Below are 27,337 nucleotides of genomic sequence, written 5' to 3' on the forward strand. Positions count from 1 at the left end.
GTCCTTACAGGCATGTTCAAATTGGCTGCCCATATCAAGTTGGACTTTACGAAATTCTTTATTCAGGGTCCAAAAAACAGAAAACCCACCCACTAGCAGGAGGACAGACAAACACACCAACAACCCCAATCAACCGGGACACTCACAATACTCTCATTCAGTTAAAGGGGGGAAGGGAATGAGTGGGCATGGCAGTCGTATAACTACTCTTGCCAATCAGAGCAGCTCCTTCTCAGACCCCTCCCCTGCTTCGGGGAGATTTAAAGTGAACTTCTGCTCCGCTTCAATGTTGCTTCAACCTCTCAAAGTCCTGAGCAGTCAAGGGTCCACACAGCTGCAGGATTATGGCACCAGCAAAGAAGGTATGTGAGAACTCTTGTCCAGAGACGAGCCTGCAGAATGTCCATGTGGGGGATTCAAATGAGTCAAAATGTTAGTAATTATAATATGTTTAGTTTCTAATTGTGCAGACTCTTGAGTTTCAAATTTAAGAGAAGTGTTCAAGTTTTGAGATATTTGTGTGTGAGAATCATCTCAGTGCTCTGCAGGGGAATGGTGGAGGAGGGGAGGCAGGGGGACATTTTATGATTGTGTTTTTGTGTTTATTCTGGGCAGAGGGATCTAGTCTTTCTAATGCATCTTCTGCACAACTGGCATATCAGGTCACATATCTGACCGCTGAACCTTTTTGAGCTGTTCATGGAGGCATAAGACCAGTAAGGGTACTATAAGGTGACTTGTAAAACATCCTGATGAAAACTCCTCTGGACCCCTCATTGTCACTCTCAGCAAGTCCAGTATTTATGAGGGTTTTCAGAAAGACTGTGCTCTCAAATCTGACCCTAAGTGTGGTTTAAGGTGAGGAGGATCTGTGAGGGTTCATGACATGAGGGCACACCATGTGGAGCTTTTCACAGATTCAAATATGTGAATGAATGAGTGGATAAATAAATTAACAACTGCAAATATTTAGACAAAGCAGTGAATTCAAACTCATCACAGAGATTGCTATTTAGTCAACAGTTTACATTTTTTGCCTGAATTTTGGTGTAAATGCATTTTGCAGACGCAGAATCAAATGTGAATCAAATAAACAGAACATAAGCGGAATTTTTTCAGATTTAAGTTATCGCAAAAAGTCAGATTTTTACTTTGACAGATCAAGCGTGTTGGAATCAAAAGGTTCAGGTCAATCAGTCATCAGAAGCAGTGCAGCTGTTCTCAGACATGTGCAGCTGTCTTGATGACTCAGGCTCACTAAGAGAAGGGTGGCATGTGCACTGGACGAGGAAACCACTGTGGAGAAGAGGGGGAAATGTATAGATATTAGGGTTTACCTGAATACTTAGACGAAACGATTAGAGGTTACAGATAAGGTAGTTTTTACAAGAAGGAGTATCTTATAATCTGAGGAAAGTGTTAATATCCAAACGTGAAAATTCTCATTTGAGTAGCTGTGTTTTAATCTTTTACTCTTGTAATCAAAAATTATCTGAAGCTCCTCAATTTAAGGTTTAAAATAACTTGCCTAGTAGTCATTCAGTCCACATCATTCTAAATATACACTGACCCACTATCACAGGGAATCTTGGAGCGTCTTGACGCCGGGGAGATCGTGATCGGCGATGGAGGTTTTGTGTTCGCCCTGGAGAAGAGAGGCTACGTGAAGGCCGGTCCCTGGACCCCTGAGGCTGCCGCAGAGCACCCTGAAGCAGGTGAGCTCACCCTATTTCACCAACCGTAATACTCTGTTTCAACTTAAAATGGCTTATTCATTATTCTCTGAGTCTTCCATGCAAATGCCTTTCCTTAAGTGTTTGTCTAATCATGCAAAACTGTTTGTTGGTGATTTCAGTGCGACAGCTGCACAGGGAGTTCCTGAGGGCCGGAGCCAACGTCATGCAGACCTTCACCTTCTACGCCAGTGATGACAAACTGGAGAACAGGGGCAACAAGCTCAGCTTCACTGTGAGTTAAATCACATCAAACATCTCACACCTTTTTAGAAAGCTGCGAAAGCGCTGCTCATCAGCAGTAGACCTATCTTTAAACCTGTAATCTTACTTTCCACTCACTATAGAAATGCTGATACTTGACTCCCACTTTTGTTTCACTGTAATTTGCCTTTCGTTCCACAGGGAGCTCAGATCAACGAGGCCGCCTGCGATCTGGCCCGTGAGGTCGCCAACGAGGGTGACGCTCTGGTTGCCGGTGGAGTGTCTCAGACTCCATCCTATCTGAGCTGCAAGAGTGAGACAGAAGTGAAGGCCATCTTCAAGAAACAGCTGGATGTTTTCGTCAAGAAAAATGTGGACTTCCTGATTGCTGAGGTACAGATTTTAAAAAACTAACATCCCTTAACCATAGAAAACTGAATTTTTGTAGCATTTTCTGTTGAAACATTGTCTGACTGTGAGCTGATGTGTCTGTCCTGCAGTACTTTGAGCACGTTGAGGAGGCCGTGTGGGCTGTGGAGGTGCTGAAGGAGACTGGGAAGCCTGTGGCTGCTTCTCTTTGTATCGGACCAGAGGGAGACATGCACGGCGTCTCTGCTGCAGAGTGTGCCGTCAGGCTGGTCAAAGCCGGTGGGTACAGCTTTCTTTGATAAACCCATGAGCATAACTTGTTACTGGAAACTGCAATCAAATGTAAGAGAAGCAGGACATGTGAGACGTAACTTTAAATGCCCATTATGTTACGTCTTGTAAATTTGTAAATATTCACCTGAAATAAGAACTGTTGTGTTTTTTTTTGTTACCTTAGCACTAGCTGTTTACATACACAGTGGATCCTCTTCCAGAGTTCGCCATTTTGTTTCTACAATAGCCCAGAATGGACATATCAGATGCTGGGTCTAGATATTTTCGCATCCGCCACCATAGTTCTCCTACTTCTCACTGCTAAATGCCACTTAATCTTACACACTAGACAAGGGATGTCAGTTAACCTTAACCACAGAATATTTTTGACCAGTTACACGTTAGTTTATGGTTTAATTTTTACTTTTATTTTAAAATTAACTGGCTATCGTGAGCAAAATTAACAGAAACTGACACCCCTGCACTCAATCTTTTAAACTTGATGAACCCCTGTCCTCACATAACCTCCGTGGTGTGACTGCAGTGCTCTCCATGTTGGTAAGGGCAAGATTTCTAACCAGTAAACAAGAGATAAGACACATCTGTTCATAGTCTACTGGTATCATAAATGAATAAATGCATGCCAACACTGTTTCCAGCTGTTATCAATGCCAAAATGTCGACTATTAAACGGAATCAGTGTCTTATAGATTCAACCCGAACCTCTTGTGTTCGTGCTATGCTTATCTGTAACAGTCAGCTCACACTGACGCATGTTGTCGTAGGTGCCCAGATTGTTGGAGTCAACTGCCACTTTGACCCAGTGACCTGTGTGAACGCCGTCAAGTTGATGAAGGAGGGAGTGGAGAAGGCCGGGCTGAAGGCTCACTACATGGTGCAGCCCCTGGCATACCACACCCCCGACTGCAACTGCCAGGGATTCATCGATCTGCCAGAGTTCCCCTTCGGTAATAATATACTGCGCTAAATGTAAAATTTACCATTGCAGCAAGGTCAAGCATTTAACACAGGAATATACAACTGATTATAAATCTTCTTTCAGGTCTGGAGCCCAGAATCCTGTCACGCTGGGACATGCACAAGTACGCCAGAGAGGCCTACAATGCTGGCATCCACTTCATTGGTGGCTGCTGTGGCTTTGAGCCCTATCACATCAGGGCTGTTGCTGAGGAGCTGGCCCCCGAGAGAGGCTTCCTCCCAGTTGCATCAGAGAAACACGGCAACTGGGGTGCTGGTCTGGAGATGCACACCAAGCCTTGGGTCAGAGCCAGGTCAGAGGCAACTTTTAATCTGTCGCTGAATATTAAAAATATGCACCTAAACTCAGTCATGTGAAACATCAGCTCCTCAGCACCAGTGACTAACTGGTTTGACTTTGCCTTTTCTAGAGCCCGTCGTGACTACTGGGAGAACCTGAAGCCAGCCTCTGGTCGTCCTCTGTGCCCCTCCATGTCCACCCCCGATAGCTGGGGTGTTACCAAGGGCCACACTGACCTCATGCAGCAGAAAGAAGCCACCTCTCAGGACCAACTCAAGCAGCTGTTTGACAGGACAAAGAGCCACTGAATCCGTATGTGTCTTTCAGACAGCTGGCAGCAGACCTGAGTCGTACAGCCGTGCCGTGCAGCTGCTGACGCTTCACAGTGGTGGGCGCTATCTGTATACAGTGCTGCAGCAAACGTAATGTCAGGGGCTGAATCTTGACTTGAGACTGTTGCTGTTCTGTGCAATCTGTTGATTGTGAGCCTGTCTTTTGTATGTAGCCACAGTGGCATCTCAAGTCAGGAGTCGGCCCGTGTTAAGATTGGGACCTTTTTGTTTTCCATGAGTCTGGACCAGTTTGTTAAAAAACACCTAATAAAATGTGAATTGGCCACTTGACTGTTGATGTGTTTTCTTGCTGTGAATCATCTGTATTGGACATTGGACAGAGCTATTCAACCTCTGTTTTATTTGTCGCAGATATGTTGATACTTTTCATTTCAATTTTCAGTTTTGGTAAATGTGTCACTATATAGGCACAGAAACAACTTGGTTAGGGTGAGGAAAACAACATGTTTTGGCATTACTCTTAGTAACAACAGTTAAAACTCAGGAAAGTTAAAACAAACACGAAACAATCCGTCAACTTTAAATGATACATACAGGATCAGCAGAGTAAAACATCATAAAGGTGCAAAGTCCATATACCACTCACGTCAGTCCCCTCTTTATCCTGCCTGGTATGTTTAAAGATAAAAAGTCCCAGGTCTGAAGGGCGCTGTTATGTAATCTTGGGATGAGTGGTCTAGTCAGGAGTGACAGTCTGATGCAGGTGGGGTAGAGACTGGTGATTCACCAGTTCCAATCTCTCATTAAGAAATACAAGGTTTAGTCTCCCAAAACATGGCCTGCTTGGCAGGTAACTTGCCAAGGTCTCATGCCAGCCATCATCCCTGCCTCCATCTGATGGGAAACTCAGCTCATATACAATCTAAACTACGTCACTTTAGAAATGTTTGTGATTCGTTTGAAACATAAAAATGTAACATATGTGGTTTGCAGACATCTTGTATAATGTCAGCTTTTAATTCTGGCGACTGGGCTGAACTATTATGCAGGGACATACGCAACATAGACTTGAAAATGTCAAAATAGAGCAAAGCTTTAATGAAATAAAATCTATCCTTTAACTAAGCCCATATTAGTGACAGAACATTAAACAACATGCACATATTAACACCAAGGTTTCTCTCTGCAGTCTGCACTATATATCATACAATGAACATGTCATAAATGTTTTGACATTATCTCATCTCACACATGAGGTCAGGGGCTGTGGATTAGCTTTATTGTTTATAAGTGTTGAATTACACGAGTAAAAAAAAAGACATTAAACATTATAAGGCTTTAGAGAACCGTGCAATAAATAATGGATCCAGTAGATGGCGGTGTTGCGCCTGACCGCATTTACAAAGAGCCTTTTTAAAAAAGATGCTCCACCAGCTTGCAGTAGTGGTAACACGTTGGTATAACGCCATCCTTCTGAATTTCAGACTCTAAAGCCAATCTACAAGAATTACTCCACAGTAGTTTCTGTTCAAAGGTTTTATTCTTTTGAACCAAAGGGGCACTCCACTGATTTTACTCTTCAGGAAACACATTATTCAGCCTGTGAAAGCAGTCGAAATCATGGTGTTTTATGGCAGACACTGAGTCAGTACACCGTCATCTGGACTTCATTTACCTTCTGCATTTATAATTAATAATTATCTATTCGGTGCAATAATTCAGCTGCTGGAATATTCTGTGTAGTTTTCAACTGTGGAATATTTTTCTGTATAGCCTACGACTTTATCATGCGCAGAACTGTATATATTTCTTATGTTTAATATTATTCTACTCTTGTTTGTTTTATTGATGTATGTGTTGTAGTTAAATTTCACACTTAAAGCCTCGGTCCAGCGACGATATATATTTTGTTTTATTTTTTAATATCCTAAGCACTAGTGTTAAACGCAGAAGCATAATGCACATTTTCATTTATAGTTACATAGGCTACTTTTATTTCATACTCTTATTCTTAGTTCTTATAAGTCTCTGTTCTTTACATCTGAGTGACTGCATTTTCTCCTCAGGGATCAATAAAGTATTTCTGATTCTGATTTTGAGGTCAGGATATCCTGCTTCTGCTGCTTTGATTTTGAGCACCCAGTTTTGTTTTGTTTTGTTTTGTTTTTTAATCTGTTTAATGTCATGTGATTCCTGGGTATTATGTAGGGCCAATAATTACTTTTATTTAGGTTGTAAATATATAGCAGGATGACTGATGTCTGTCTCTATTCTATTATATGTAAATAGTATGTCTATGTGCAATGCAGCATGACAGATTCGTGCTTTAATCTGTGTAAAGCGCACTGTGAGTTTACTTCTGGTGACACATCTTCTCTCATAAACGATCTCTGCTGATTTCCTCGCCTCTGATTGGACGAGCCTTGGCCATTTGACCTGCTATCGATTTTTTCTTTCTCCAAGGCGGAGTGAAATTAAAGATAGGGGTATGATATTTGTCTTTGACCTAGCGCAGTACTCTTATATTGATATTTTAAGGTATCACAGAGACAATTTTAGTGCATTGTAGTAGTTTTAAAGGGGATAACAGCCTCTGGAGCCTCACCTGACCTCGGCTGGTTGTGCTTTACAGCGGATTAAGGTGTTTTATTGGTCTATTTCTGTATGTCCTTTTTTGACAGGAAGCTAATTTACAGCCGGGAGTGACAGCAGGGTGCAGTAACGTTATGGCCTGAGGATTTGACATCGCAGGGACAACCACAGGGTCAACATATCTATCTGCTGCCTGCCATAACCGCCAAAGAGATAAGGACAAAGAGGTAAAGTATCGCTAATAACAGACTCAAAATGTAGCTTTATTGTTAACCATATACTTACCGTATAGTCACACGTTAATACGATTAATATTATTGCTGTATTGTCTAAATATCAGTCGCCTATTGATGCTATTCATGTGTGTACTGTGAGAGGCACCTTACCCTCTCTGCAGCATTACCATGAACCGCATCCTCTGGACCACTTATGGTATAGACGCTACTGTTTGTAGTGACGGCGGCGCCATCTTGTGGTGTGTTTCCACAGCTGCAACGAGCTGTTATTTTTATACCGGAAGTGAACCCGTGAGGTCGTCATGGGAAGCAAAGTCAGCTCCAAAATGGCAGCCCCCGCCGCCCGAGTTATCCAGGTAATGCTGCTCCTGATTTTTTAATGACTGTAGACATCAGTGTGTTGAGCCCAGATTATTGTTGTGGAGTAAACAGATCATTTTTCTGTTGTTTGGATCAAGTCGGTTGTTTTTGTTGAGGCCTTTTTGAGTGACAAATCCCGTCGTACCCTTGTTGGTGTCCTTGTTTAACCGCAAAACACACAGAGACATGTTATATAAATGTACAGCGACAGAAAAGCTTTTCCCTGACTGAATTATTATCAGTGGTTATTGATATTTTCCCTGTTATCCCGGTCTGTTAGTGCTATTTTACAGAGTCAGATCTACCCAGGATATAGGCTAACCTTAGCTAACTTTGTCCATACATGAGGTTTAGCTAAAAGCAGCTGTCAGTTAGGATAGAAACTCATTATTCACTATTATTCAGTCACTTAATAGTTAGTTATTTTGTGATATTCTCTCACATAAACATGCCTGACAGCCTTTTTACTTGTAACAAATGTTAAATTCACAGCCTAGCAAGCATGTAAACAATGTTTGTATGGATTAGGACAGCATCTACTGATTATTTTTATATGTCATCAATTAAGTTTTTGATTATTTTTTGGTTGCTCGATGAATTTGAAAACAGTTTAGAAGCATACCCGTCTTTATTTTCCAGAGCAATGTTTTTTATTTTCATCTCTAAATTTGCTTTGTTTTGTTTAGTCCAGTGCCATTTCAAGATTTAAAGTCTTGTCATTTATAGATGAGCAGTTGCTGGTAATGAAACTCACTCCAATAATGCTACTATTAAATGTATAAAAGATACACACACAAGCTAAAATGAGTATTCCAAGACATGAGACTTAACACACAAGATAGTGCAGAAGTCAAAATATTTAATGAAAATATGACATATATAAAATAAAAGACTTTGCTAGGCTGCTGTACAGCAGCGATAAAATGAATAAATTGTGATATAGTCAAGATAAAGAAGACAATCATCTCGTTAATCCTCAGGGATTAACGAGATGATTCAAATTCAGATTTTTTCATTCTGTTGTCATATACACACACATTCACAAACAGGACCTATACATGCATTAAATGGAGAGATGTCAGAGCAAGGGGGCTGCTTGAACAGGCGCCCCGAGCAGTTGGGGGTTCAGTGTCTTGCTCAAGTGCACCTCGGCAAACAGGCATCTCTCCAGCTACCTGTCCACGCGCCATAATTTCGCACAGGAACGTTACCATTAGCCATAGAGACTGGATGGTTTAACACCACCCTAGAGGAGGACAGAATTTGTTTGTTGTGTAATTTAGGTGTTCATCACCATTGTAAATTGTTCTCAGAGACAGATACCTCAAATATTCCACAGATGTTTGGGGTCACCTGACCCTTTATTTTACACAGTTCACACAGCTGCTTGTTTTTATGTGTGTTCGCAGGCTGTTCGGCCTCACGCTCCTCTGATCAAGTTCCCCAACAGACATGACATGGCACGGCCCAATGGTAAGTATGATGAAAGTAACTAATGGTCAGACAGTGGACATAGTCTTCCTCTTTTATTGTTTCACATTGTATTTGTTCTGTCTGTGCCCAGCAGGCCAGATGTTAACATCACTTCAGGTTGAGATCATGTGTGTACAGTAAATCTGCAGTGTGGTTAGAAATGATTGATTTGAAACAGTGTAAGGGTAACTAGAATTTGACCCAACACATGAACTGTTATTGTTTTATGTTTTCTTAACTGATTATGTGTAATGTCTCCTCAATGCTTCTTGAGCTACTCTTATCAATACTGACTTTTTTCCTTTCCATTTCTAGTCCAAGAGGCATTGAAAACGTTAGCAGTTGATTTACCACCGCACAACAATCCAGCGCCGCCTCCGTTATCAAGACCTCATGTACCTTTGACCCCCATCTCTGGCACGCCAGACACCTTGGCCTCTATTCAGCTACTACCTGCAAGGTACCGCAGGAGACCGGTGGCAGCGGAGGAAATGGAATTCATCCAGGTGAGGGGTCAAACAGAACACTTACAGCTTGAGGCCCAAACACACCAAGCCGATAGCAAAGAATTAGTGGCGATGGAGGCCAACCGTTGCATCGCCTCACAATGCCTGTGTCAAAGCCAAAAAGTTGCACTTGAACACACCACAAGGACTACAGCCAACGATCAACTAGCAGTTATGTTCTGCGCCTGCTTGAGAGTAAATAACTGAACAGTGGTCTGAATCTGTCATTCAAAAAGAAAACTGGAAGATCAACTGCATGGATTCAAGAAGCTACCTTTTAGCTATAAGCTACCTTATATTTACCTTGGGCTAGCAAACAGTAACACAAACCAATACAAACTGTTTCCACTAAAGAGCTCAAAGGTTAAAAGAAACAATTTTACCTAACAAGATTGTTTTTTTTAATCTCACTCCCTGTTAACTTTAGCCATTTGTTCACTTTTCTCACTTCCGTTTCTCTTCTTGTGCACTGAGTTGAACTGCCAATCAAGAGTGATTTCATTCACCCACAGCCTCTTCTGTCTCTGATGCCGATTGATCACGCTAAATCAGACATAAAAGGCCGACAAAGGCTGATATGGGCCGACTAGTGCCAGCAGTGCAAGACATACCACAATAAGTAGGGCAAGAGATGCTCACCAACAACCTGACATTGACTAACAGCTGATTGGCTTGGTGCGTCAGTGCCGTTAGACTGTACCCAGAGCATTTAACTCTAACAAGCTGGCCTTTTAACTTTGGTATCAGTGAGAACAATATAACCTTTGTCTTAGAGTAAAGATAAACCTGCATAGTTATCTTTGGCCTTAAAGCACCCATAGAGTTCAACTGTTGTCTGCATTGATACTGTAGTAGGTGGTGTGATGTTTTACGATTTACACCACCTTACGATAATTTTACAACTAGTTGGATAACTTGAAAATGTAAACTTAAACCTGTGCAGTCTCATGCCGTGTTCCTTATTTATAGATAAGTGTTTTTTCTTACAAATTTGTGTTCTTTCTGTCTTTCTTGGCAGCGTGGTGGACCAGAGTGACACGAAGCGACTCATTCACTGTAACCAAAGTCCTTACCTGTTGGAGATCAGTGTGTGTCTTTAACTCTGTTCCTCAGCACAAGACAACCTAATGCCACATGAGACATGATGTAGAATAAAGTATTGAATAAATCCTGTTAAAATGTACATACGTTTATTTTCTAGATGTTAAATCTTAATTGTATTTAAACGGATATCTTGGTTGTTATTACGCACAGCAAAGCCATAACCAATAGCGTCCAGGTTTTTCATACTCACTGTACTGTCACTGCAGCTATTCCTCCAGGTTTCTTGTTTTTGTTCAACATTATATCTGCTTGGTTTTTCTTAATTTTGTCATTATTTTATTGAGCTTTACTTGCACTACCACCACACTTCAATCCAAGCACAAGGCTCTGGTGCATAGAATAAAATGATTTCATGCCTTTCACTGCAATCCACTAACTCGTCTGTTTGTTGGACCCAAACAAGGCTGAAGAGATGCTGGAAATCAAGTTGAATTATGACTGAGTGAAATGGTGTTTATGTGAACTACTGCTGGATTTAAATGATTAAAAGCATATTGTATTTTGATTGTGGTGTTCTTATCATGCTTGGCGTAAACGCTTAGACACAAAACAAGCAGAAGATAAGGACATGTGAACATATTTAGGATTAATCTCAGGTATTTATTGTTGTTACGGTTGCTGGCATGCTCTATATGGTAAACATTAACAACATTGAAATTTCACAACAGTGCAGTATGACCAGCCACCATCCATGTGTCACAGGTTTTCTAACTATGAGATCAGTAAGCTGTTTAGCACTCGGATGAATATTGGCACAAGTAGCACAGACGTGACAGAAAGGCCAAAAGTGATTATACACTTCACCTGTCTGCCTGGCAGATTGTCATTTTCACCAGAGCTGAGAGAAGCTCATACAGTTTCAGTTTTTAATCATCTCCTCTTGCTGTGAGTTCATCAAGGAGAAGTCACACCCAGGTAAACACATATGAGAAAACAAAGCTGCGTTAGTAAGCACATGTCTGCCTTCTGGCTAAAGTAAAAGAAAACCAGCTCCTAAACACATGAATGCCGTTACAGAGCAATTCATGGCTTTACAAAAATACCTCTGGATGTTTAAAACCCAAATATCAAACACCAGCTATGAACTCTGAAGAAGAAAGTGCAGTATATTCATATATCATATAAACACTTACAGCAACAAGAACTGTCAAGTCACAAATGGGCACAACACTAGAAACACTGAGGTATGCACTGGATTACTCTGATTATTTCGGGAGAATATTCTGTCAGCGCCGTGTTACTGAGGAGTGGAACTTTTTTTTTGTTAGTTTTTTTTTGCCAGACTAAACATTGCACTTGAAACGCAGTAGAAGCAATCTGTGCTCCGTACTGGAGGCGAAAGGACTCATCAATTGCTCTGTTCATCCAGTTCCTCAAAAGCGGGTAAGAAATCAGCGATGGTGTCCACCACGTAGTCGGGCACCAGGCCCGACTTGGTGGTCAGCTCACTATTCCTGTACTCCTGGGCCTCCTCGATCTGAGACACGCCGGTGAGAGTGAGCATGGTGTCGAGGCCGCAGTTGGACCCAAACAGCATGTCCGTCTCTAGGCGGTCCCCAATCATCAGGCACTGGGCGGGGTCCACCCCGCTGAACTGACTGGAGATGCACTCGAACATGAAGCGGCTGGGCTTTCCGATCACAGTGGCTTTGCGGCCGGAGGACACCTCCAGGGCTGCGGTGAGGGACCCAGAACCTGCAGAGGGTGCAGAGGAGACAAAACATTAGATTACAGTGTATCTTAGGACACATCCTCCCCTCCATCCTCACACTCTGATTTCTCTTCTTCAAGTATGTTTGGGCGCCACTGAGATATTGTGTATCACATGTCACTTATTCACAGTAATTCGTCTGTGTGCCTGAAGGCCACAGCAACCCACACACTGCCACAAACACCAATGTAACACACAGATAAATGGAGATTTATTCTGCAGTGCTGATTAATGGTTTTAGTACTGCCAACTTGTTTTTGCATGTGCTAGTCTGCTCCTGATCACGTACAGTGCAGCCTACATAGGGCCCAGTGGCTACCTGATAGTGGTACCAAATTCCTCAGATACTGCCTAAAATGCTGGATCAGGTATCGTTGAATATGCAAGTCTATGCACCGATGCCATACTTGGCTGTAGGTGTGAATGTGAGTGTGAATGGTTGTCTCTATGTGTCAGCCCTATGATAGTCTGGCGACCTGTCCAGGGTGTACCCTGCCTCTCACCCAATGTCAGCTGGGATAGGCTCCAGCCCCCCCACGACTCGTAACAGGATGAGTGGTTATGGAAACTAAATGAATGAATGAATAAGTATTGTTACGTTAGCTGTTAGCAAAATGTAAAATTAGATAACAAAATAAAGTTAGATGGTGTCATCCTCTGTGTTTGTTCATCTTTTACCTCAGGGTTTAACCTGAGCCATGTCATACAACAATGATAGCAATCATTTCACAGCCATAAAAGGTCAGTAGTGTACAGTTGCATTTATGTTTTTTAATGTAATAGTAACAGCAAGTTCAGGTTATCAGAATTGTATCGGAGAGGAACAAACTGTATCGGAGCATCTCTATTTCTGAGTGCAGTACTGCTATTTTACAGGGAGACATTGGTTTCAGTTCATTTCAGTGCAACATACAAATTAGAGTCCAGGTTCTTGAACCTTTAACTGGATTAGGCCCTGAAGCCTCACACTTCCTGGGGCCCTGAAAGACTCAAGTTCACTTTGCGTCAGCAGGTCCTGCATCATGACCTCACTTTCGTATAGTTTTGGGAGCATTTTTGTCTTTATAGTAACAGTAGGGCAGAGGCAGGGAATGAGGGGACAGAGGAGGGGTGACATGCAGCAGAAGCACCAGTCTAGACTAGAATCAGCATCATTGCAATAAAATGGTGGGCATCTTGAAAACGTAGGCCACCAGACCTCTCTATTATCACCTGATCTTGAGGCCCTGCAGAATGGTTTCAATACCTTTAATGTAACAGTTCATGCTGCACTTATATGATGTATGTTCATTCCTAAATAAATGTGTGTTTAATCAAACTGGGAGCATGAGAGCACTGGACAGTCACAGATAAACGTACTTGATAAATGTACAGATAAATTGAGACGTTTTCTGCAACTATGGGGCTTCCACAGACCAGCATGATTTGTGTAATTTAGGGAGTGTATAAAGAACAGGGTGTACTGGGTGTTTCTGCAACAAAAAATCTAATTCATTTTCAAATAATTTTTGTTCATCTACAGCTTCACTGAGAAAGCTGTCTATCTCTTCAGCCATATACCTACCTTTATCTCAGCTTTGTTTCTGTTTATTTTGTCCACATTAAAAACGTAAATGTTTGTTTTTGGATCCTCACCACAACCGCGCACCTCTATATATTGTTTACCTTTTTGGAGTTGTGCACACTGCTGTATTTCAACAGTACTGGACAGTAGGGTAAATATACAGTAGTGAAACTGCCACGTGTCGTCTGTTGTGTGCACTTTACATGGTGGGCTACACAACCAAAGTACAAAGAGCAAGAAGAATGGCAGTCAATGGAGGGCCCCCCCTATTCAGCCATGGGTAATCCATCACAGTAAACACCATGTGTATTTGTATTTTATACTAAATAAGTGTGCACTGCAGCAGAGATGAAGCTGGAATTTGCAGGATTAGCCTTAATATATCAGGTCATGTTGCATTTACATGATGCATATTTATTCTTAGATAAATATGTGTTTATTCAAACTGACCTATATTTACCCTTTGGTGTTCCAGTAAATACACTGTAATGAAGCTGACACGTGTGGTCTGTTGTGTGTGCTGTACATGGTGGGATACATGAACAAAGCGCAGTGAGAAGAAAGGCAGTCAATGGGGACCCCCTCCTATTCAGCCATGGGTCCATCAAAGTAAACACCATGTGTATTTGTATGTTAGACAAAATAAGTGTGTAGTGCAGCAGAGATGCAGCGAGAATGTGCAGGTTTGATCCTGAACAATAACTCTACAGTTCTGTTGTTGGTTGGAAACAATTTTGTTCATGCTGGAAATAAACAGAGCTACATCTGCTACAAACCTCCATGTTACAGTGGATACACAGAGTCACTCCTCTCCACAGATATCATACAGAACACTGCAGCTGATATTCTGCTGTCTCACATTTAAAGTGCTTTACCAACTTATATATTTACTGGAGCTTAAGTCTGCAATGTGAAGAAGCTTATAGTGAAGATTGGCTTTTATTTTAGACATAAGACTTGTTTTACTGTCAGTGCTACGAAAAACCTTGTGGAGGCCACTTTTCTGTCTGTGGCTGATTATAATGACACATTGTATGCCTCCATTTTACATGGCCTTGATTCAGTGTACCATGTATCTCTGCGTTTAATTACACATGCAAAGTCACATACTCACCTCTGCATTCTATGATTTGGCGGGTTGGACATCTTTGACAATTCGCAGACAACAGCACTGGTATATTTTTTATCTATAAAGCAATATTGGGTAAACCTCCAGCGTACCTCTGCACCTTTCTGTGTGTTTTAACAGATCTAGGGAAAACTGCATTCTCCTACTCTGCACCCGGGACATGAAATAATCCTCAAAAAGATCTAAAATTAGAAACATTTATATCCACTGATGAATTTAAGGGCATCATTAAGAATGTGGTGAGATATGTGCTCATTTTTCTTGAGAGGCCACTATGTTTGAATAGTTGCCTTTTACTGTGGATTTTTGTATTTTATGTTGTGTTTATTGCATTTTAAATGTATTTTGATTGGCTGCTACTTCGGCCAGGTCTCTCTTGTAAAAGACATTTTCAATCTTAACGGGAATTCCTGGATAAATAAAGGTAAAATAAAAAACAAACAAACAAAAAAAAATACAAATAGACATACTGTTCACTGTGATGGACCCATGGCTAATTAAGGGGGGTCCCCATTTACAGCCATTCTTCTCACTCTCTGTGAATTGTTTATGTGCCTCATCACCCTTTGGGCCCACCATGTACTGTGCATTGCACACAACAGACTACAGGTCAGCACCATTACAGTTAATTTACCCTGACACTCAAGGGTAAATATACATATCTTTGACTAAACACAGATGTAAAATGTGTTTTGATTGGCTGCTACCTTGGCCAGGTCCCAGGTTTCAAGCTTAATGGGACTCCCTGGTTAAATAAAGGTTAGATAAAATAAAATGTGCAGCTGTAATGAGGAAAAAAGAACAATATAATAAAAATCTACGAGGAATGCTTAAAATAGTTCCTACAAATTGAGGCTCTAGCTGTACCTGACCTCCTGGGCTGCTGAACCTGTGCCCAATGTCAGTAATCTATGCATGTTTGGCACTGACACAAAGATCATCACCACCATACCTGGCAGTATCCTTCCACTTGACAGAGGGTGCCAGGGGTCGTTGTCGGTGGCCAGGAACAGACAGTCCGGGTCCCTCAGGTAGCACGAGGCTTTGGCCAGTTTGAGAAAAGTCAGTTTGTCATCATGTCCCACCAGCACCGCCTTGACGTCCGGAGCCAGGGTGCAGTTATATATGGTGGCGTCCGGGTCGTCCGCCTCCTCCACGCAGGGGATGCCCGCCTCTTGCAGCTCTCTGCGCAGTCCGTCGCAGCCCATGACGAACACCTGGCCGCGGACCTTGACGACGTCTCTCAGGTAGAGAGCCGAGCAGTAGGACGAGCTGAAGATCTGCTCCAGCATCACGTCGGTGAAGCCGAGCCGGGAGAACTTGTGCACATAATTCTCCCGGGGCCTGGTGCAGTTGTTGGTGACGAACACTACGTTTTTGCCGTGCCGTATCAGCGAACTCACCACCTTCGCCGCGCCCGTGATCGCCTTCTCTCCGTGCCATATGACCCCGTCGCAGTCGAAGAGGATGAAGTCCTTCGCTTCGAGCAGACTTCGGATCTGCGGACCTCGAATTTTCTGGCAGCCTTTGAACCCAAAGGCGCCTGCCATTCCGGCTTTTCCCTCGGTCTCTTCCGTCTTTCACCTGCTAGTGGTCCCCCATGGCAACGGCTGGTGCATAATGTGGCGAAGACGGCGGGTGAAACGATATGAAAACAAATCAATGTCAGGAAATCACATTGCAGAGTCCTTGGTGCGGTTACATACACGGACAGCGGGCTACATAAACATTGACGTATAGCCACACCCACGCTGTCAGCACTGACCAATCAAACGGCAGCGCTTCAACCAATCAGGTTCGAGTGTGTCACAAGACTTATATGAGCAGCATCCTGAAAATTACATTGCGCCCTCTTTGTAGCTGATGGACGCTTTTACATTACGTTACATTTTTATTTTATTTGTGTTCACAACCTGTAAATAACAGAGCTACATAAATAAATAAATTACAAATAATAATAATAATAATAAAATGTATTTGATATATCACCTTTCACAGAAATATAATTCACAAATTGCTTCATAAAATACAATAAAACATGCAATCAATAAAAACAAAGGCAATATAACAAATAAAACAAAGCAACAAAATAAAGTTAAACATAAAGCAAATACAGGCTACTGAGGCCCCAACACACCAGGGAAACAAGTACGAGACAATTTAGGGTGAGACAGAGGCCATTTTGAAAAGATGGGTCCTCAGTTGTTTTTTTAAAAATTTCTAAGGACACCGCAGACCATAAACCTAATGGAAGAGAGTTCAAAAGTGTTGGAGCCACCACTTCAAAGGCTCGATCACCCCTCATTTTGAGCCTGGAGCGGAGGACAACCAGGGGTCCTGTTCTGAAGACCTAAGAGACCTACTGATGATATACTGTATGAATGGAGGAGATCACTGATGTATGCAGGTGCCTGACCATGGAGGGCTCTATACGTGAGAACAAGAAACTTAAAGTGAATCCTGACCCTGATAGGAAGCCAGAATAAAGACACACACACACACACATACACACACACACACACACACACACTAAAATGACTCTATTCCAAGTAAAAGTTCTGCTATCATTATGCACAGTGGCCCCTCTCTTTGCCTCCCAGAATGTTATATATAATGCCTATATTACTTAACTGGATTATTGCTATTGAGACTATAATGTGTAAACAGCATTTTAATCTTGTAGTCAGTTCAGTTGGAGCTAATTTAAGTTCATATATATTATGTTGGGTAGATTAATATATAAAATGTACACGAAAGTAGCCTAAATCAGTGGTTCCCAACTCGTGGATCGTGGTCCAAAAGTGGGTTGTAGGTCCATTCTGAATGGACGGCAAGTGACTCACAAACATGTCAAGTTTGGAAAAAAACAACACTTTATTTTAAAGTACAGTGAATTTCTGGCATGGCATTTATATTTTGAAGTGCTGTTTCTTGCTACAGAGTGAGTGAACAACGGACAGCTACTTGACAGAGCTTGACAACATGGCTGAACGCAAGTATGATGCTGAATTTATTCAACCGTGTGGACCTTGAACTAGTGACTAAGGAGAAATCTGGATCCTGTGGTTGGACCAGTTGGGGACCAGTGAACCACTGGCCTAAGTATCCTGGGTCGAACATTGTATGTAATAGGTACTGAGTAATATGTTGCATTGCATCCACTCTTCGTAGTGTCTGTTGTAATTTGTATTGTTACGTGATTTTGTTGTTTGGTTAAATGTTGTATTGTATTTTTATAGTTGATGTTCTGGGATGCAAGACAAATGTCAGAATCTTATTCTGACAGTAAGGTGAAATCAAATAAAAAATGACATATTTTACAAGATTACAGTATTTTTTAACATACAATTTTATTTCTAATATAATGACTATATGTGAGATAAATGTAGTGGAGTAAAAGAATAAAGTAGCATAAAATAACTCAAATACGGTACGAGTAGCTCCAAACAAATACATGTGCTGCATGTATCACCTAGACATGTAACCAATAGCAAGAATCAAAGTTTTCAACTTCATCATACTCTCAGTTGACTGTTTATTATTATCACAACAAATGCAATCTAGTTGGGATGTGGCTTAGGAGGTACAGCGGATTGCCTACTATTGCTCTAATCAAAATATTGGTGGTTTGATCACCAGCTCCTTCTCCAGTCTGCATGTCGAAGCATCCTTGTACAAGATATTGAACCCTAAACAGCTTCTGCGGAAGCATATTTTTTTATATATCAGTTCAAGGAAGACCTACATGCAGACTAACAGGCAGGTTGAAGTTTTTAACAAAAAGCGAGCTTTAATGCAGCTGATAAAAAAACATCCAGAACAGGCAAGTAACTAAAAGTCCAAATGAAAGCAGAACCAAAGCTAAACTGAAAAACAACCAAGAAAAATACAATGAACTCAGGGAAAAAAAAACCAAACAGAAGACAGAGCAGGGAACGACACCAAGAAACACAGGGATGAATGCAGGACAAAGACCAAAGGGGAAACACACAGGAATATATACACAGAAAACTAATGACAAGAACGAGACACAGCTGGAGCAGGAGGACACTGTCAAAAGAAGGGAGATGGGGATTGGCTTACAACAAGGGTGTGGAGGGGAACACTAGGATGGAGCAAACAAGACTAATACAGAACAGGTGTGAAGGGAAGACTGTGGGAACAGGGAAGGACTAACGAGACAGGTGTGACAGAAAACAGGTGGGAAAACATACAAAGACAGGAAGTAAAACCAGACAAGAAGCAGATTAAACATGAATGAATAACATGAAAGAAGGAACACAAACAGAACACTCCAAAACAAAGTCCTTAGGATAACTGAATATTAACAAACCCAGGATCATGACATATTAATGTAGAAACAGAGAAGCAGGTGGCACCTTCTATGGCTGCCTTGAATAGCACTGTATGAATGTCTGTGTGGATGTAACTCTGTATTGTAAAAGTGCTTTGAGCGGTCAGAGGACAAGAAAGGTGCCATTTATCACTTTCAATACCCCTTCAATAAATCTTGTAAAGTTTTACAAAATGAACAGTAACAGTAATTAACAGCAATACGTTGGTGGTCATGAACCAGATACTGAACGCGGCCCCTTTACCAAGAGCATCTGAACACATTTAATTGCTTTGTTTTCTAGAATTGGTTAATTCCTGTCCAGAAAGCCATGATTTTTTTAGACACACGTCTCACTCTCAGTTAAGTCGTTTTCTCACGTCACTAGATGGGGCTCTAACCAACAAATCTGAGCTTCAAAACATCCACTCAGAATAACCACCATTACTGCTGAATACAAGCTCAAACCATGTTTAATCAAAATTGACATTAGAGCTGCGACATCTCTGTCTGACACCTGTAGTGAAAGTGTCGTGGTTGTAAATAAGATGCAGACAATTGCAATTCCATCTTAAATTAAAAATGAGAAACAGAACAGTAAATTAAATGCAGCTACAGTATCAAAACAGCCAAAAGCGACAGTTTATTACTTTTTGGAAAGTTGTCCGTTTTATTCTGGTCACTACTGCTTCTATCTTCTTATTCTGGCAGCTATGTTTTTATGTTTCCTCCCTTGAACCATGATTTTCCTGTATTCTATTTTCCATTCATGTATTCTTCTTCTGCTTCATTAATGTTTGCTCTTTTTTGCCCCGTAATGCTTTGGCTGCTCTGCCCTGCCTGTTTTGGATAGCGTGCGAGACAGGGGAAGACTCACTGGCACTTGCAACTGCCAGACAAATAGACAAATGAAATGCAGGGAAAGAATGGACAGCTGAATGGACAGGGAACAAGCTATCCTAATTGGTCATTATTTCCTTGCTAATCTATATTTTCCTCCCTGCTAACCCCCAACACAGATGTGAAGAGTGGAAGGGAGGACAGGACGGGGGGGGGGGGTCCTCCAAGGCCTGGTCTACCCTCAACAGTGGCTTGAGCGCTGACCGTGAACATTGCTGTTCGCTTTTGTGTCTTGTTTAGAAAGAGGAAGGGGACTCAGTGGAAACCAGAAGAGGAGGGTGTGGGGGTCAGAGTTGAGACTTGCAGGTGGTTAATCATTGAAGAGCCAGTAGACCATAACGCTACCCCAAACACACACATGCACACACATACACACATGCATACACAAACTTTGCAGGTAGAGCATAATTCAGGTACATTCTGTGACATACTTTGTCTACATTAAACCAGTCAAGCAAATCAACACAAAAACATTCTTAACATTCATATACTAAATTTGGACAAATGCAATGACACAAAAGCCCATCAGTGTTGCTTAGTTAACGGTGTATGTGCATGTTTGCCTGAGTACTGTCAACCACCCCTGCTTGCAGCACAGCCAGGTCAAAGCAACAAGGAGGTGTTGGACAACGTGGCGCTGCAGTACAAATGAGACGTCTGGTAGACATGACGGCGCTGGGGGAGGAGAGGGCAGGACACTTGGCATTAGGGATATTCCACTGGAGTGAAACTTGAAATACAGAAAGTGAAAATCTTTCAGGGTAGAGAAAGGACTCAAAATGAAAGGCAAAGTTGAACATTATTGATGGCATCAGCAGTTTTTTTCGCACACTAATGTTGTTACCACTTTTAAACTTGTGTAATTTTTCAGCTTTGCAGTAGTTTGCAGCTTTCATTTTGATAATGAAAGGGAATGTTCTGGGAAAAAAACACCTTTTTCTAAGTTATGCTTTTGTCCTTGGTCCAGTGTGTAAGATTCAGAGGCATTTAGCAGTGAGGACTGCAGACTGCAACCAGATGAAACTTCACACATGTGCCAAGTGTGAACTCCTAGTTAGGATTCCCTCAGTGTTCATTGTTCAGGAGATTTTTTACCAGGAGTCAAATTATATGCGGAGGTCTCGTCCTCTCCAAAACAAATCGTCCCAGTGATTTAAACTGGTATAAACACTGAATAAAGCAGTTTCACATTAAAAATCTGTGTTTTTCCGACGCTGTTTGGCTTGTCGCAGTGTTTGGTTTGTTGACTCTGGGCCACTGTAGAAACATGGCAGTGGTACATGGCAGACTCCATGGACAAGGACCTGCTCCATGTGTAGACATAAGCACTCATTTTGAGGTTACAAAAAACCCAACAATTCATATATGTAAGGTGATTTTACACTAAAGAAAACATAGGTGTTATATCATATTCAATTTTTGCCAATATATCCCCCTAAATCATACACACTGGATCTTTAAGAGATATCTTTTCTGGGCCTGGTAGGGCTACAGGGGTAAAGGAGTTTGAGTTCATCACTTGGCCAAAGCAAACATCTCCTACGTTAACATGAAGGCCTGTTATCACTTATCTAATTTTTGTATTTAAAGGTGTACTTGTATAAAACAGTGACAGCACGTACTGTTTATTTATTGAACATGTGCAGTATTTTAGAGTAGCAGGAATTCATTTTTTAAAAGTTCCCATATTGGTTCAACTTTAAAGTCCAAGATAAACAAGTAACACAGAGCTGAGGTATCAATCTGAAGTGTCCCAGAGGAAACACTAAGTACAGCTATTGTGTTTTTTTGTGTTTTTCCCTGCTGTTCTTGTTCCTACAGAAAGTCCAGCAGAGGATGACAGGTCCAAGAAGCCCCAGGAAGAGAACAAGCACCAAGTCCAACAGGTATCTCTGGTACCATGGTTGCATCAGTGACGCCGGCCTTAAATGAGTTCCACCTCCGCTGTGCAGGATGTGCTCTACCCACTGAATGAATCGAAGGGCTGGAGGGACAGGATGGGATTTGTGGATCCTGCTCAGGAGCAACGCTGAAGACTTGAACCTGGAAGAGGAGAAATGATTGGGAGAAATAAAGAGAGAGAAAGGGAGGAGTACAGTTAGACATCTCTGTTCTCTACTGGCATCACAAATTTTGCCCAGCCATCGAACCACAAACCTCATGTCCTGTATGAGTGTTTGAATAGTGGAGCTGAGCAGTTCCCTGGTGATGTGCGTGGGGTTGATGGCGAGGCCAAGTCCCTTTGTTTCAGCCCTCACCACATTATCAAACTGGTCTCCAAACAGAGGGATTCCCAGCACAGGAACAGCATGGTACACTGCCTGGAGCAGACTGTTTTGTCCACCATGGGTGATAAACAGACGTGCTTTTTTGTGGCCTGGGGTAAACAGAAAATAGAGAAAGCTTCAATATTGAGTAAAGGAAGTTAGAGTGTTTGGGTGCAGTGCAGGCTCATAAAACCTCAAGATGAGAACAGGCTGTCCTAGGGTTTAAACAACATGGGGATGTGCATACACAAAATGGTCGATTTCATTGCCATGATGCGGCCGTATTTGTATCTCACTCTGTTTAGAGTCTTCATGATGAAACGTTACTGTACATTTAAGGCAAGCACTTGGGTCTTGTAGTGTGTCTTTAAATATGAAGGGATTAATTGGGAAGAACGGATCTGCAGTGCAGCAGTGACCCAGTCTCTATCTGCTGCAGTCTCGGCAGGAATCTGTCTTGAAATTTACTATTTTAGTCTTTTTTCAGATAGCCCACAATGCCTTCAATAAACAAGCCTATTGACAGTCTATCATACTGCAACGCACCATTATGTTTGTAACACAGGGTTAGGGTAAGAAACTGTTCCTACCGAGCAGGTCATTTAGAGGCAGCCAGTCCAACAGCCTGACATTGGGAGGTCTGTCCAGGTAAGATGGCCATCGTTTGGGGTCGTACCTTCAAGCAAAACACAGCAGGTTCAGGCCATTTCCCTAAATATCCTGACATTACTGGAAAATACCAGTTTTTTGTGTCAATTGTGTCATGCTTTTACCTCCACAGCACCCCTTGAGGGATCCTCAAGAAGCCAGCCACCAGCTCCACAAGCAGAGGGTCCACTGAGACGGAAGAGACCATTGATCCCAGAGTCACTACAATGAAACCTGCTTCTCCAAAATTAGAGATCCACAACTCCAGATCCTGAGGATTGAAAGAGTAGGGGTACGGGCAATGGAAGAAATGTGCAAAGAAAAATTTGCAGTGTTGAGTAAGCCAGGCAGAGAGACAGATGGAGAGAAGTTAGAGTGAGAAAGACAAAGAGAGGGAAATAAATTAGAAATTTGAAAAGCTCAGTCTCATTAATGTATCTAAATATGTTTATCAAGGGGTGAAACCTGTTCTGGAGGCTTTGCAGGTTTATTCAGCAGACCTCCCACCAGCACAGTGTAGGGCATAAGAGGCTGGGGGAACTCTAGTGAGAAGTCAGTGTTGAAGGCCCAGAGTTCAGCTCCTCGATGTAACTCCTCCAGACCACCAGGCAGTGAACCTGACTCAAGGTGGTGTTCAGCTACTTCCCTAAACACTGACCATACGAGTTCTTGGCCTTTGATATACAACACAAGACACAATCAAAAAACACCAACAGTGTATGATAAACATTTGTTGAAAGCCAATCAGATTTATTATCATAACTAGTGTCTTAACTAATCAGCTAGATCCCTTCCTGGCTCACTGCAAACACAGAACAGTCTTTCAGTAAGAAATTTAGAGTAGATGGTGATACAAGAAAATACCATTGCCAAAGGGGATAGTCTGGATCTTTTGAAGTGGGGTTGTATGAGATACTCGTCCAGAGTCAGTGTATTACATACAGTAGATGTTAGTTGGCATTCTCCCAGTTTGGAGAAGCAGCACAAGTGCCAACTTGGAAGCTGAAGGCACAAGCACTTAGATGGAAGCTAAGCAATGTACTGCTGTGGATGGGGGCAGCGGCTCCTGTGTTCAGCAAGCCAAAGTTACACTTTTGTCAGTGGAATTGGGTGGCTTTGAGCATAGATGGGGAACTCAGGCTGTTAATGGCTGTCTGATGGCAAGGTGAAGCAGTAGAAATATTCTTCGGTGGGACTTTTTTTGGTGGCTAAAAACGTTTGGCTGCTTCCCTCCATCCACAGCAGTACTTTGCTTAGCTTCCAAGTCAGCACTCCTGCCGCTTCTCCAACCTGTGGGCATGCCGACAGACATCTACTGTAAGAAATACCCTGACTATGGATAAGTACCTCATACAACCCCACTTCAAAAAATCTGAACTATCCCTTTGAGATGAGAAAATATCTCATTGCATGCAAACAAAGTTAGAATGAAGCAAAGCAGGCAGATTTTAATTTAAGAAGAATTAATGTAAATATTCTCACTACATGTACAATCATTTTACACAGAATATTAGCCAGTCATGAATGGAGGAAATTAAGATGTTTAAAAAAGAAAAAGTATGGATTACTATATTTAGATGATGTGCTAACAGCAGCGGAAAAGGAAGATGTGTGAAATGTGAGATTTAAAAGTACTAATATAGAGGCAGCACATTACAAATGAGAAGACAATGAGGTATGAGTATGTAAAAACCTATATTCATAATATCTAAAAAGGCACTCATTTAAAATTCTTCTGCATTACAGTGTGTATTAAAGATAATAGATAGATAATCCCCCTACACTATGTGATCTCTTATTTAACACCATCCTTACCTACAGGAGCCAAGACAGAATAAAAGAGGTTCGTCGCACGACCCCAGAGGCTCATGTGGTCGGACAGCTGGGAGCCAAAGACTGGGATGTAGGAGACTGGGCTGGGGAGATCGATGGACAGAGGACCATTCAGAGTGCCAGGATAGAAAGCTATGTAGCTGACACCTGGGGCAAATCAAGTATGAAGTGCATGGAAATGTAGTAATGTTAAGATCTAAAGGATGATGGTAATTATGACATAATCCAGAGTGATATGAGCAGCAGATGTACCAAGTTTGTGTGCCAGGATGAAGGAGCAGGGGTTAAAAGCATCAAGGATGGTGATGTCGTAGTGTTCCCTCTGGAGGAAAGTTATTATCTCTTTATCCCCTAACAGCTTGTCGCACTGATAGGACAGGTGCCCCATGAAGTTGAGAAAGTTATTAAAGGTATCCCTTGAAGACAGAGAGAGGAAGAAAAAGAGACAGAGTAAGAGAAAGACAAACAGAGAGGCCACAGGAGTGAGAAAGAATTTAAATCTGATATAAGCCAATGCTGTTGATAATTCAGTTTAATACAAGAGGGTTCAAAAGTCTAAAACAGAAACATATTGGGGATCAGTGTTTAGATAAAGTCAAGAGCCTTAAAAACACTGATGGAAAACCAGACTTAAGAAAACAAGATTAGGTAGCTTACGAGAGCTTGTCTCCTAAAAATCTGTGTGATACCTTCCCAGTAAAAACAGTCTCTGTTGCTCCAGGAACCAGTTATTGTATTCTTTGATGTATTTCTCCCCTAAGGACCAGGTGCTTGTCTGGTAACTGTCTGCACGGCCTGTGTAGGAAAAACCTGTGAGGACAGTCAACAGAAATTTGCAGTTATAAACATGGAAATTAGAGTGACTACATTAGAGAAAAGATGAAAAAAAACGGTGTCAAATATTTCTCTGTGTATGTATATTTGTGTGTATAGTGTATGACCTGTAATCACAGGGTTGCCCAGCTGCAGGAGCATGCGGACCTCATGGCCATGCTGATGTAAGTTGTGAGAAATTTCATCTAGTAACAAGTAGTGGCTTCCTCCTGGATCAGAGGAGAGGAGACAACATGAAATAACCGTGCTGTCTGAACATGTGGCTCACTGTTTGCAACATACTACATGAATCATACACACTTACTTTCTTCACTCACCAGTCATAATATCCCTAATACTACTCATAAAGGACACTTTAACAACCACTGCTCCACTACTCACCAATTAGACAGACAGTCAGGATCTTGGCAGACTGAAGGACTGGAAGAGCCAGAAGAGAAAACATCCAAAATACAATTCCCATGTTGTTCTTAGAATACCGCACGCTGACCTGCAGCCAAGGTCCTCTTAAAATAGTCCTCCAATTCAAACATAAACTGTAATGAAAACTTTGATGCGCGAACAAGAATTCCTTATGAGAAAGAAAGTTGGATCCAGTGAGTAACTGGGGCAAACAGGCTCGAAAACAGAAATGTGATATGCACAAAATTTTCCACAAGACATTAGAAGGAAAAAACACAGGATTACCAGCATAAAACAGAAAATTTACATCGTCTTTTCAGAGCACCACGTAAAGTCCTGAAAGTCTTCTTTCTGATCTCACTGTTTGCGCAGGAGTAAAGACTCTCTTAGACACTCTGCAGTGTCAAGTTGATACAAGGGAAATCCAAAATCCTTACACAGTAAACAAAGACTGTATCCAGTACGCTTTATCTTGCAACAAATGTAAAACGTCCGAAATAAGGCCCTGATTTATTCCGTATTATTCAGGTTATAGATGCAAGTCTGCAAGTATGATTCTGTCTGTATGACATGATGTGAGTGGCTCTGTTTTCTCTAAAAGTCAGACACTGAGACGTCCAAGAGCCTTGGACCTGCAGCGGTAATGAAAGGGAGGGAAAAAGAGACAGGGAGGTGGGTCAGAGGGGTGGGGTGTTGGGGTTCCCCGAGCCTTGTTGTATCAAATTAGACAAACAGAAATGTTAACAGGACTTACATTCTCTCAAGGCTGCTGACAGAATGAAATCCCCTCAATCAATGAGTACATGAAGGAACTTATTGATGATAATGATGATATTTATTGTCACACCTGTATCTAACTAAATTAATGAAGCAGAGAAAAATTGCCATATCTGCTGTAATGTGAAAAGTTAGCAAACAGCACTGATTACATATCTATACATGCCCCTATTTTTACACATTCAGTAATTCACAAACAGCATGCACGGTAACTTGACTGGCAAACAGGCAGCAGTGGCTGCTAAGTAGAGTAGCTACCGTAACACATCATCACTGCTGAATGGACGTTGGTAGAGTTGTGGGTGCCATGGCAGGCAGTTGCTGGTAAGTCAGGCTTGACATGTAGGTTATCCTGGACAATGCACTCATTGTAGCCACAACCAATGCTTTTCTGTGTCAGAGAGGTCATTAGAAAAACAAGTCAGTCAGAAAAACTGCTGGAGTGTATCAGGGGAAAAAAAGGGAATAAGAGAGGTCAATCCTGCCGTTGTTGATGTTATTGTTGTGATTCCACCCT

The 27,337-nt window shown here is 41.8% G+C and overlaps 4 protein-coding genes across 4 annotated transcripts; 2 read left to right on the plus strand and 2 right to left on the minus strand.

The window, feature by feature from the left end:
• The first annotated feature begins 203 nt into the window (after nucleotides 1–203).
• On the plus strand, nucleotides 204–4,481 carry LOC117252926 (betaine--homocysteine S-methyltransferase 1). Its single transcript, XM_033620206.2, has 8 exons — nucleotides 204–362; nucleotides 1,583–1,715; nucleotides 1,856–1,968; nucleotides 2,139–2,330; nucleotides 2,438–2,585; nucleotides 3,365–3,547; nucleotides 3,643–3,871; nucleotides 3,989–4,481. Exons 1-8 carry the CDS (start codon nucleotides 345–347, stop codon nucleotides 4,164–4,166), a joined length of 1,194 nt encoding a protein of 397 aa, XP_033476097.2. The 5' UTR covers nucleotides 204–344; the 3' UTR covers nucleotides 4,167–4,481.
• Nucleotides 4,482–6,568: 2,087 nt separating this feature from the next.
• kgd4 (alpha-ketoglutarate dehydrogenase subunit 4) lies at nucleotides 6,569–10,497 on the plus strand. Its single transcript, XM_033620289.2, has 6 exons — nucleotides 6,569–6,637; nucleotides 6,833–6,970; nucleotides 7,233–7,335; nucleotides 8,749–8,812; nucleotides 9,128–9,318; nucleotides 10,337–10,497. Exons 3-6 carry the CDS (start codon nucleotides 7,282–7,284, stop codon nucleotides 10,352–10,354), a joined length of 327 nt encoding a protein of 108 aa, XP_033476180.1. The 5' UTR covers nucleotides 6,569–6,637; nucleotides 6,833–6,970; nucleotides 7,233–7,281; the 3' UTR covers nucleotides 10,355–10,497.
• A 504-nt stretch (nucleotides 10,498–11,001) lies between these two features.
• On the minus strand, nucleotides 11,002–16,580 carry pdxp (pyridoxal (pyridoxine, vitamin B6) phosphatase). The gene is made up of 2 exons (XM_033620288.2): nucleotides 15,779–16,580; nucleotides 11,002–12,117 (listed from the first exon to the last, which is right to left on the minus strand). The coding sequence occupies exons 1-2, from the start codon at nucleotides 16,374–16,376 to the stop codon at nucleotides 11,771–11,773; spliced, it is 945 nt and encodes a 314-aa protein (XP_033476179.1). The 5' UTR covers nucleotides 16,377–16,580; the 3' UTR covers nucleotides 11,002–11,770.
• Nucleotides 16,581–17,640: 1,060 nt separating this feature from the next.
• Nucleotides 17,641–27,251, minus strand: LOC117253194 (UDP-glucuronosyltransferase 3A1-like). The gene is made up of 10 exons (XM_033620579.2): nucleotides 26,023–27,251; nucleotides 25,749–25,850; nucleotides 25,497–25,617; nucleotides 25,060–25,223; nucleotides 24,790–24,954; nucleotides 23,440–23,648; nucleotides 23,100–23,245; nucleotides 22,917–23,002; nucleotides 22,217–22,436; nucleotides 17,641–22,102 (listed from the first exon to the last, which is right to left on the minus strand). The coding sequence occupies exons 1-10, from the start codon at nucleotides 26,102–26,104 to the stop codon at nucleotides 21,835–21,837; spliced, it is 1,563 nt and encodes a 520-aa protein (XP_033476470.2). The 5' UTR covers nucleotides 26,105–27,251; the 3' UTR covers nucleotides 17,641–21,834.
• Nucleotides 27,252–27,337: the final 86 nt, after the last annotated feature.

The sequence above is a fragment of the Epinephelus lanceolatus genome, chromosome 9 (genome assembly GCF_041903045.1).
Source record: "Epinephelus lanceolatus isolate andai-2023 chromosome 9, ASM4190304v1, whole genome shotgun sequence".
Taxonomy (NCBI): Eukaryota; Metazoa; Chordata; class Actinopteri; order Perciformes; family Serranidae; genus Epinephelus; species Epinephelus lanceolatus.

Coding starts and splice junctions, on each gene's coding strand:
- pdxp (XM_033620288.2), bottom strand. CDS start 16,376: ATGGCAGGCGCCTTTGGGTTCAAAGGCTGCCAGAAAATTCGAGGTCCG. Junction 12,118..15,778: donor AAGTGGAAGGATACTGCCAG/GTATGGTGGTGA, acceptor CACCCTCTGCAG/GTTCTGGGTCCCTCACCGCA.
- kgd4 (XM_033620289.2), top strand. CDS start 7,282: ATGGGAAGCAAAGTCAGCTCCAAAATGGCAGCCCCCGCCGCCCGAGTT. Junction 7,336..8,748: donor CCGCCGCCCGAGTTATCCAG/GTAATGCTGCTC, acceptor GTGTGTTCGCAG/GCTGTTCGGCCTCACGCTCC. Junction 8,813..9,127: donor TGACATGGCACGGCCCAATG/GTAAGTATGATG, acceptor TTCCATTTCTAG/TCCAAGAGGCATTGAAAACG.
- LOC117252926 (XM_033620206.2), top strand. Junction 3,548..3,642: donor TCTGCCAGAGTTCCCCTTCG/GTAATAATATAC, acceptor ATCTTCTTTCAG/GTCTGGAGCCCAGAATCCTG. Junction 3,872..3,988: donor AAGCCTTGGGTCAGAGCCAG/GTCAGAGGCAAC, acceptor TGCCTTTTCTAG/AGCCCGTCGTGACTACTGGG.
- LOC117253194 (XM_033620579.2), bottom strand. CDS start 26,104: ATGGGAATTGTATTTTGGATGTTTTCTCTTCTGGCTCTTCCAGTCCTT. Junction 23,246..23,439: donor CTGCAAAGCCTCCAGAACAG/GTTTCACCCCTT, acceptor TTCAATCCTCAG/GATCTGGAGTTGTGGATCTC. Junction 22,437..22,916: donor GCCTCTAAATGACCTGCTCG/GTAGGAACAGTT, acceptor TGTTTACCCCAG/GCCACAAAAAAGCACGTCTG.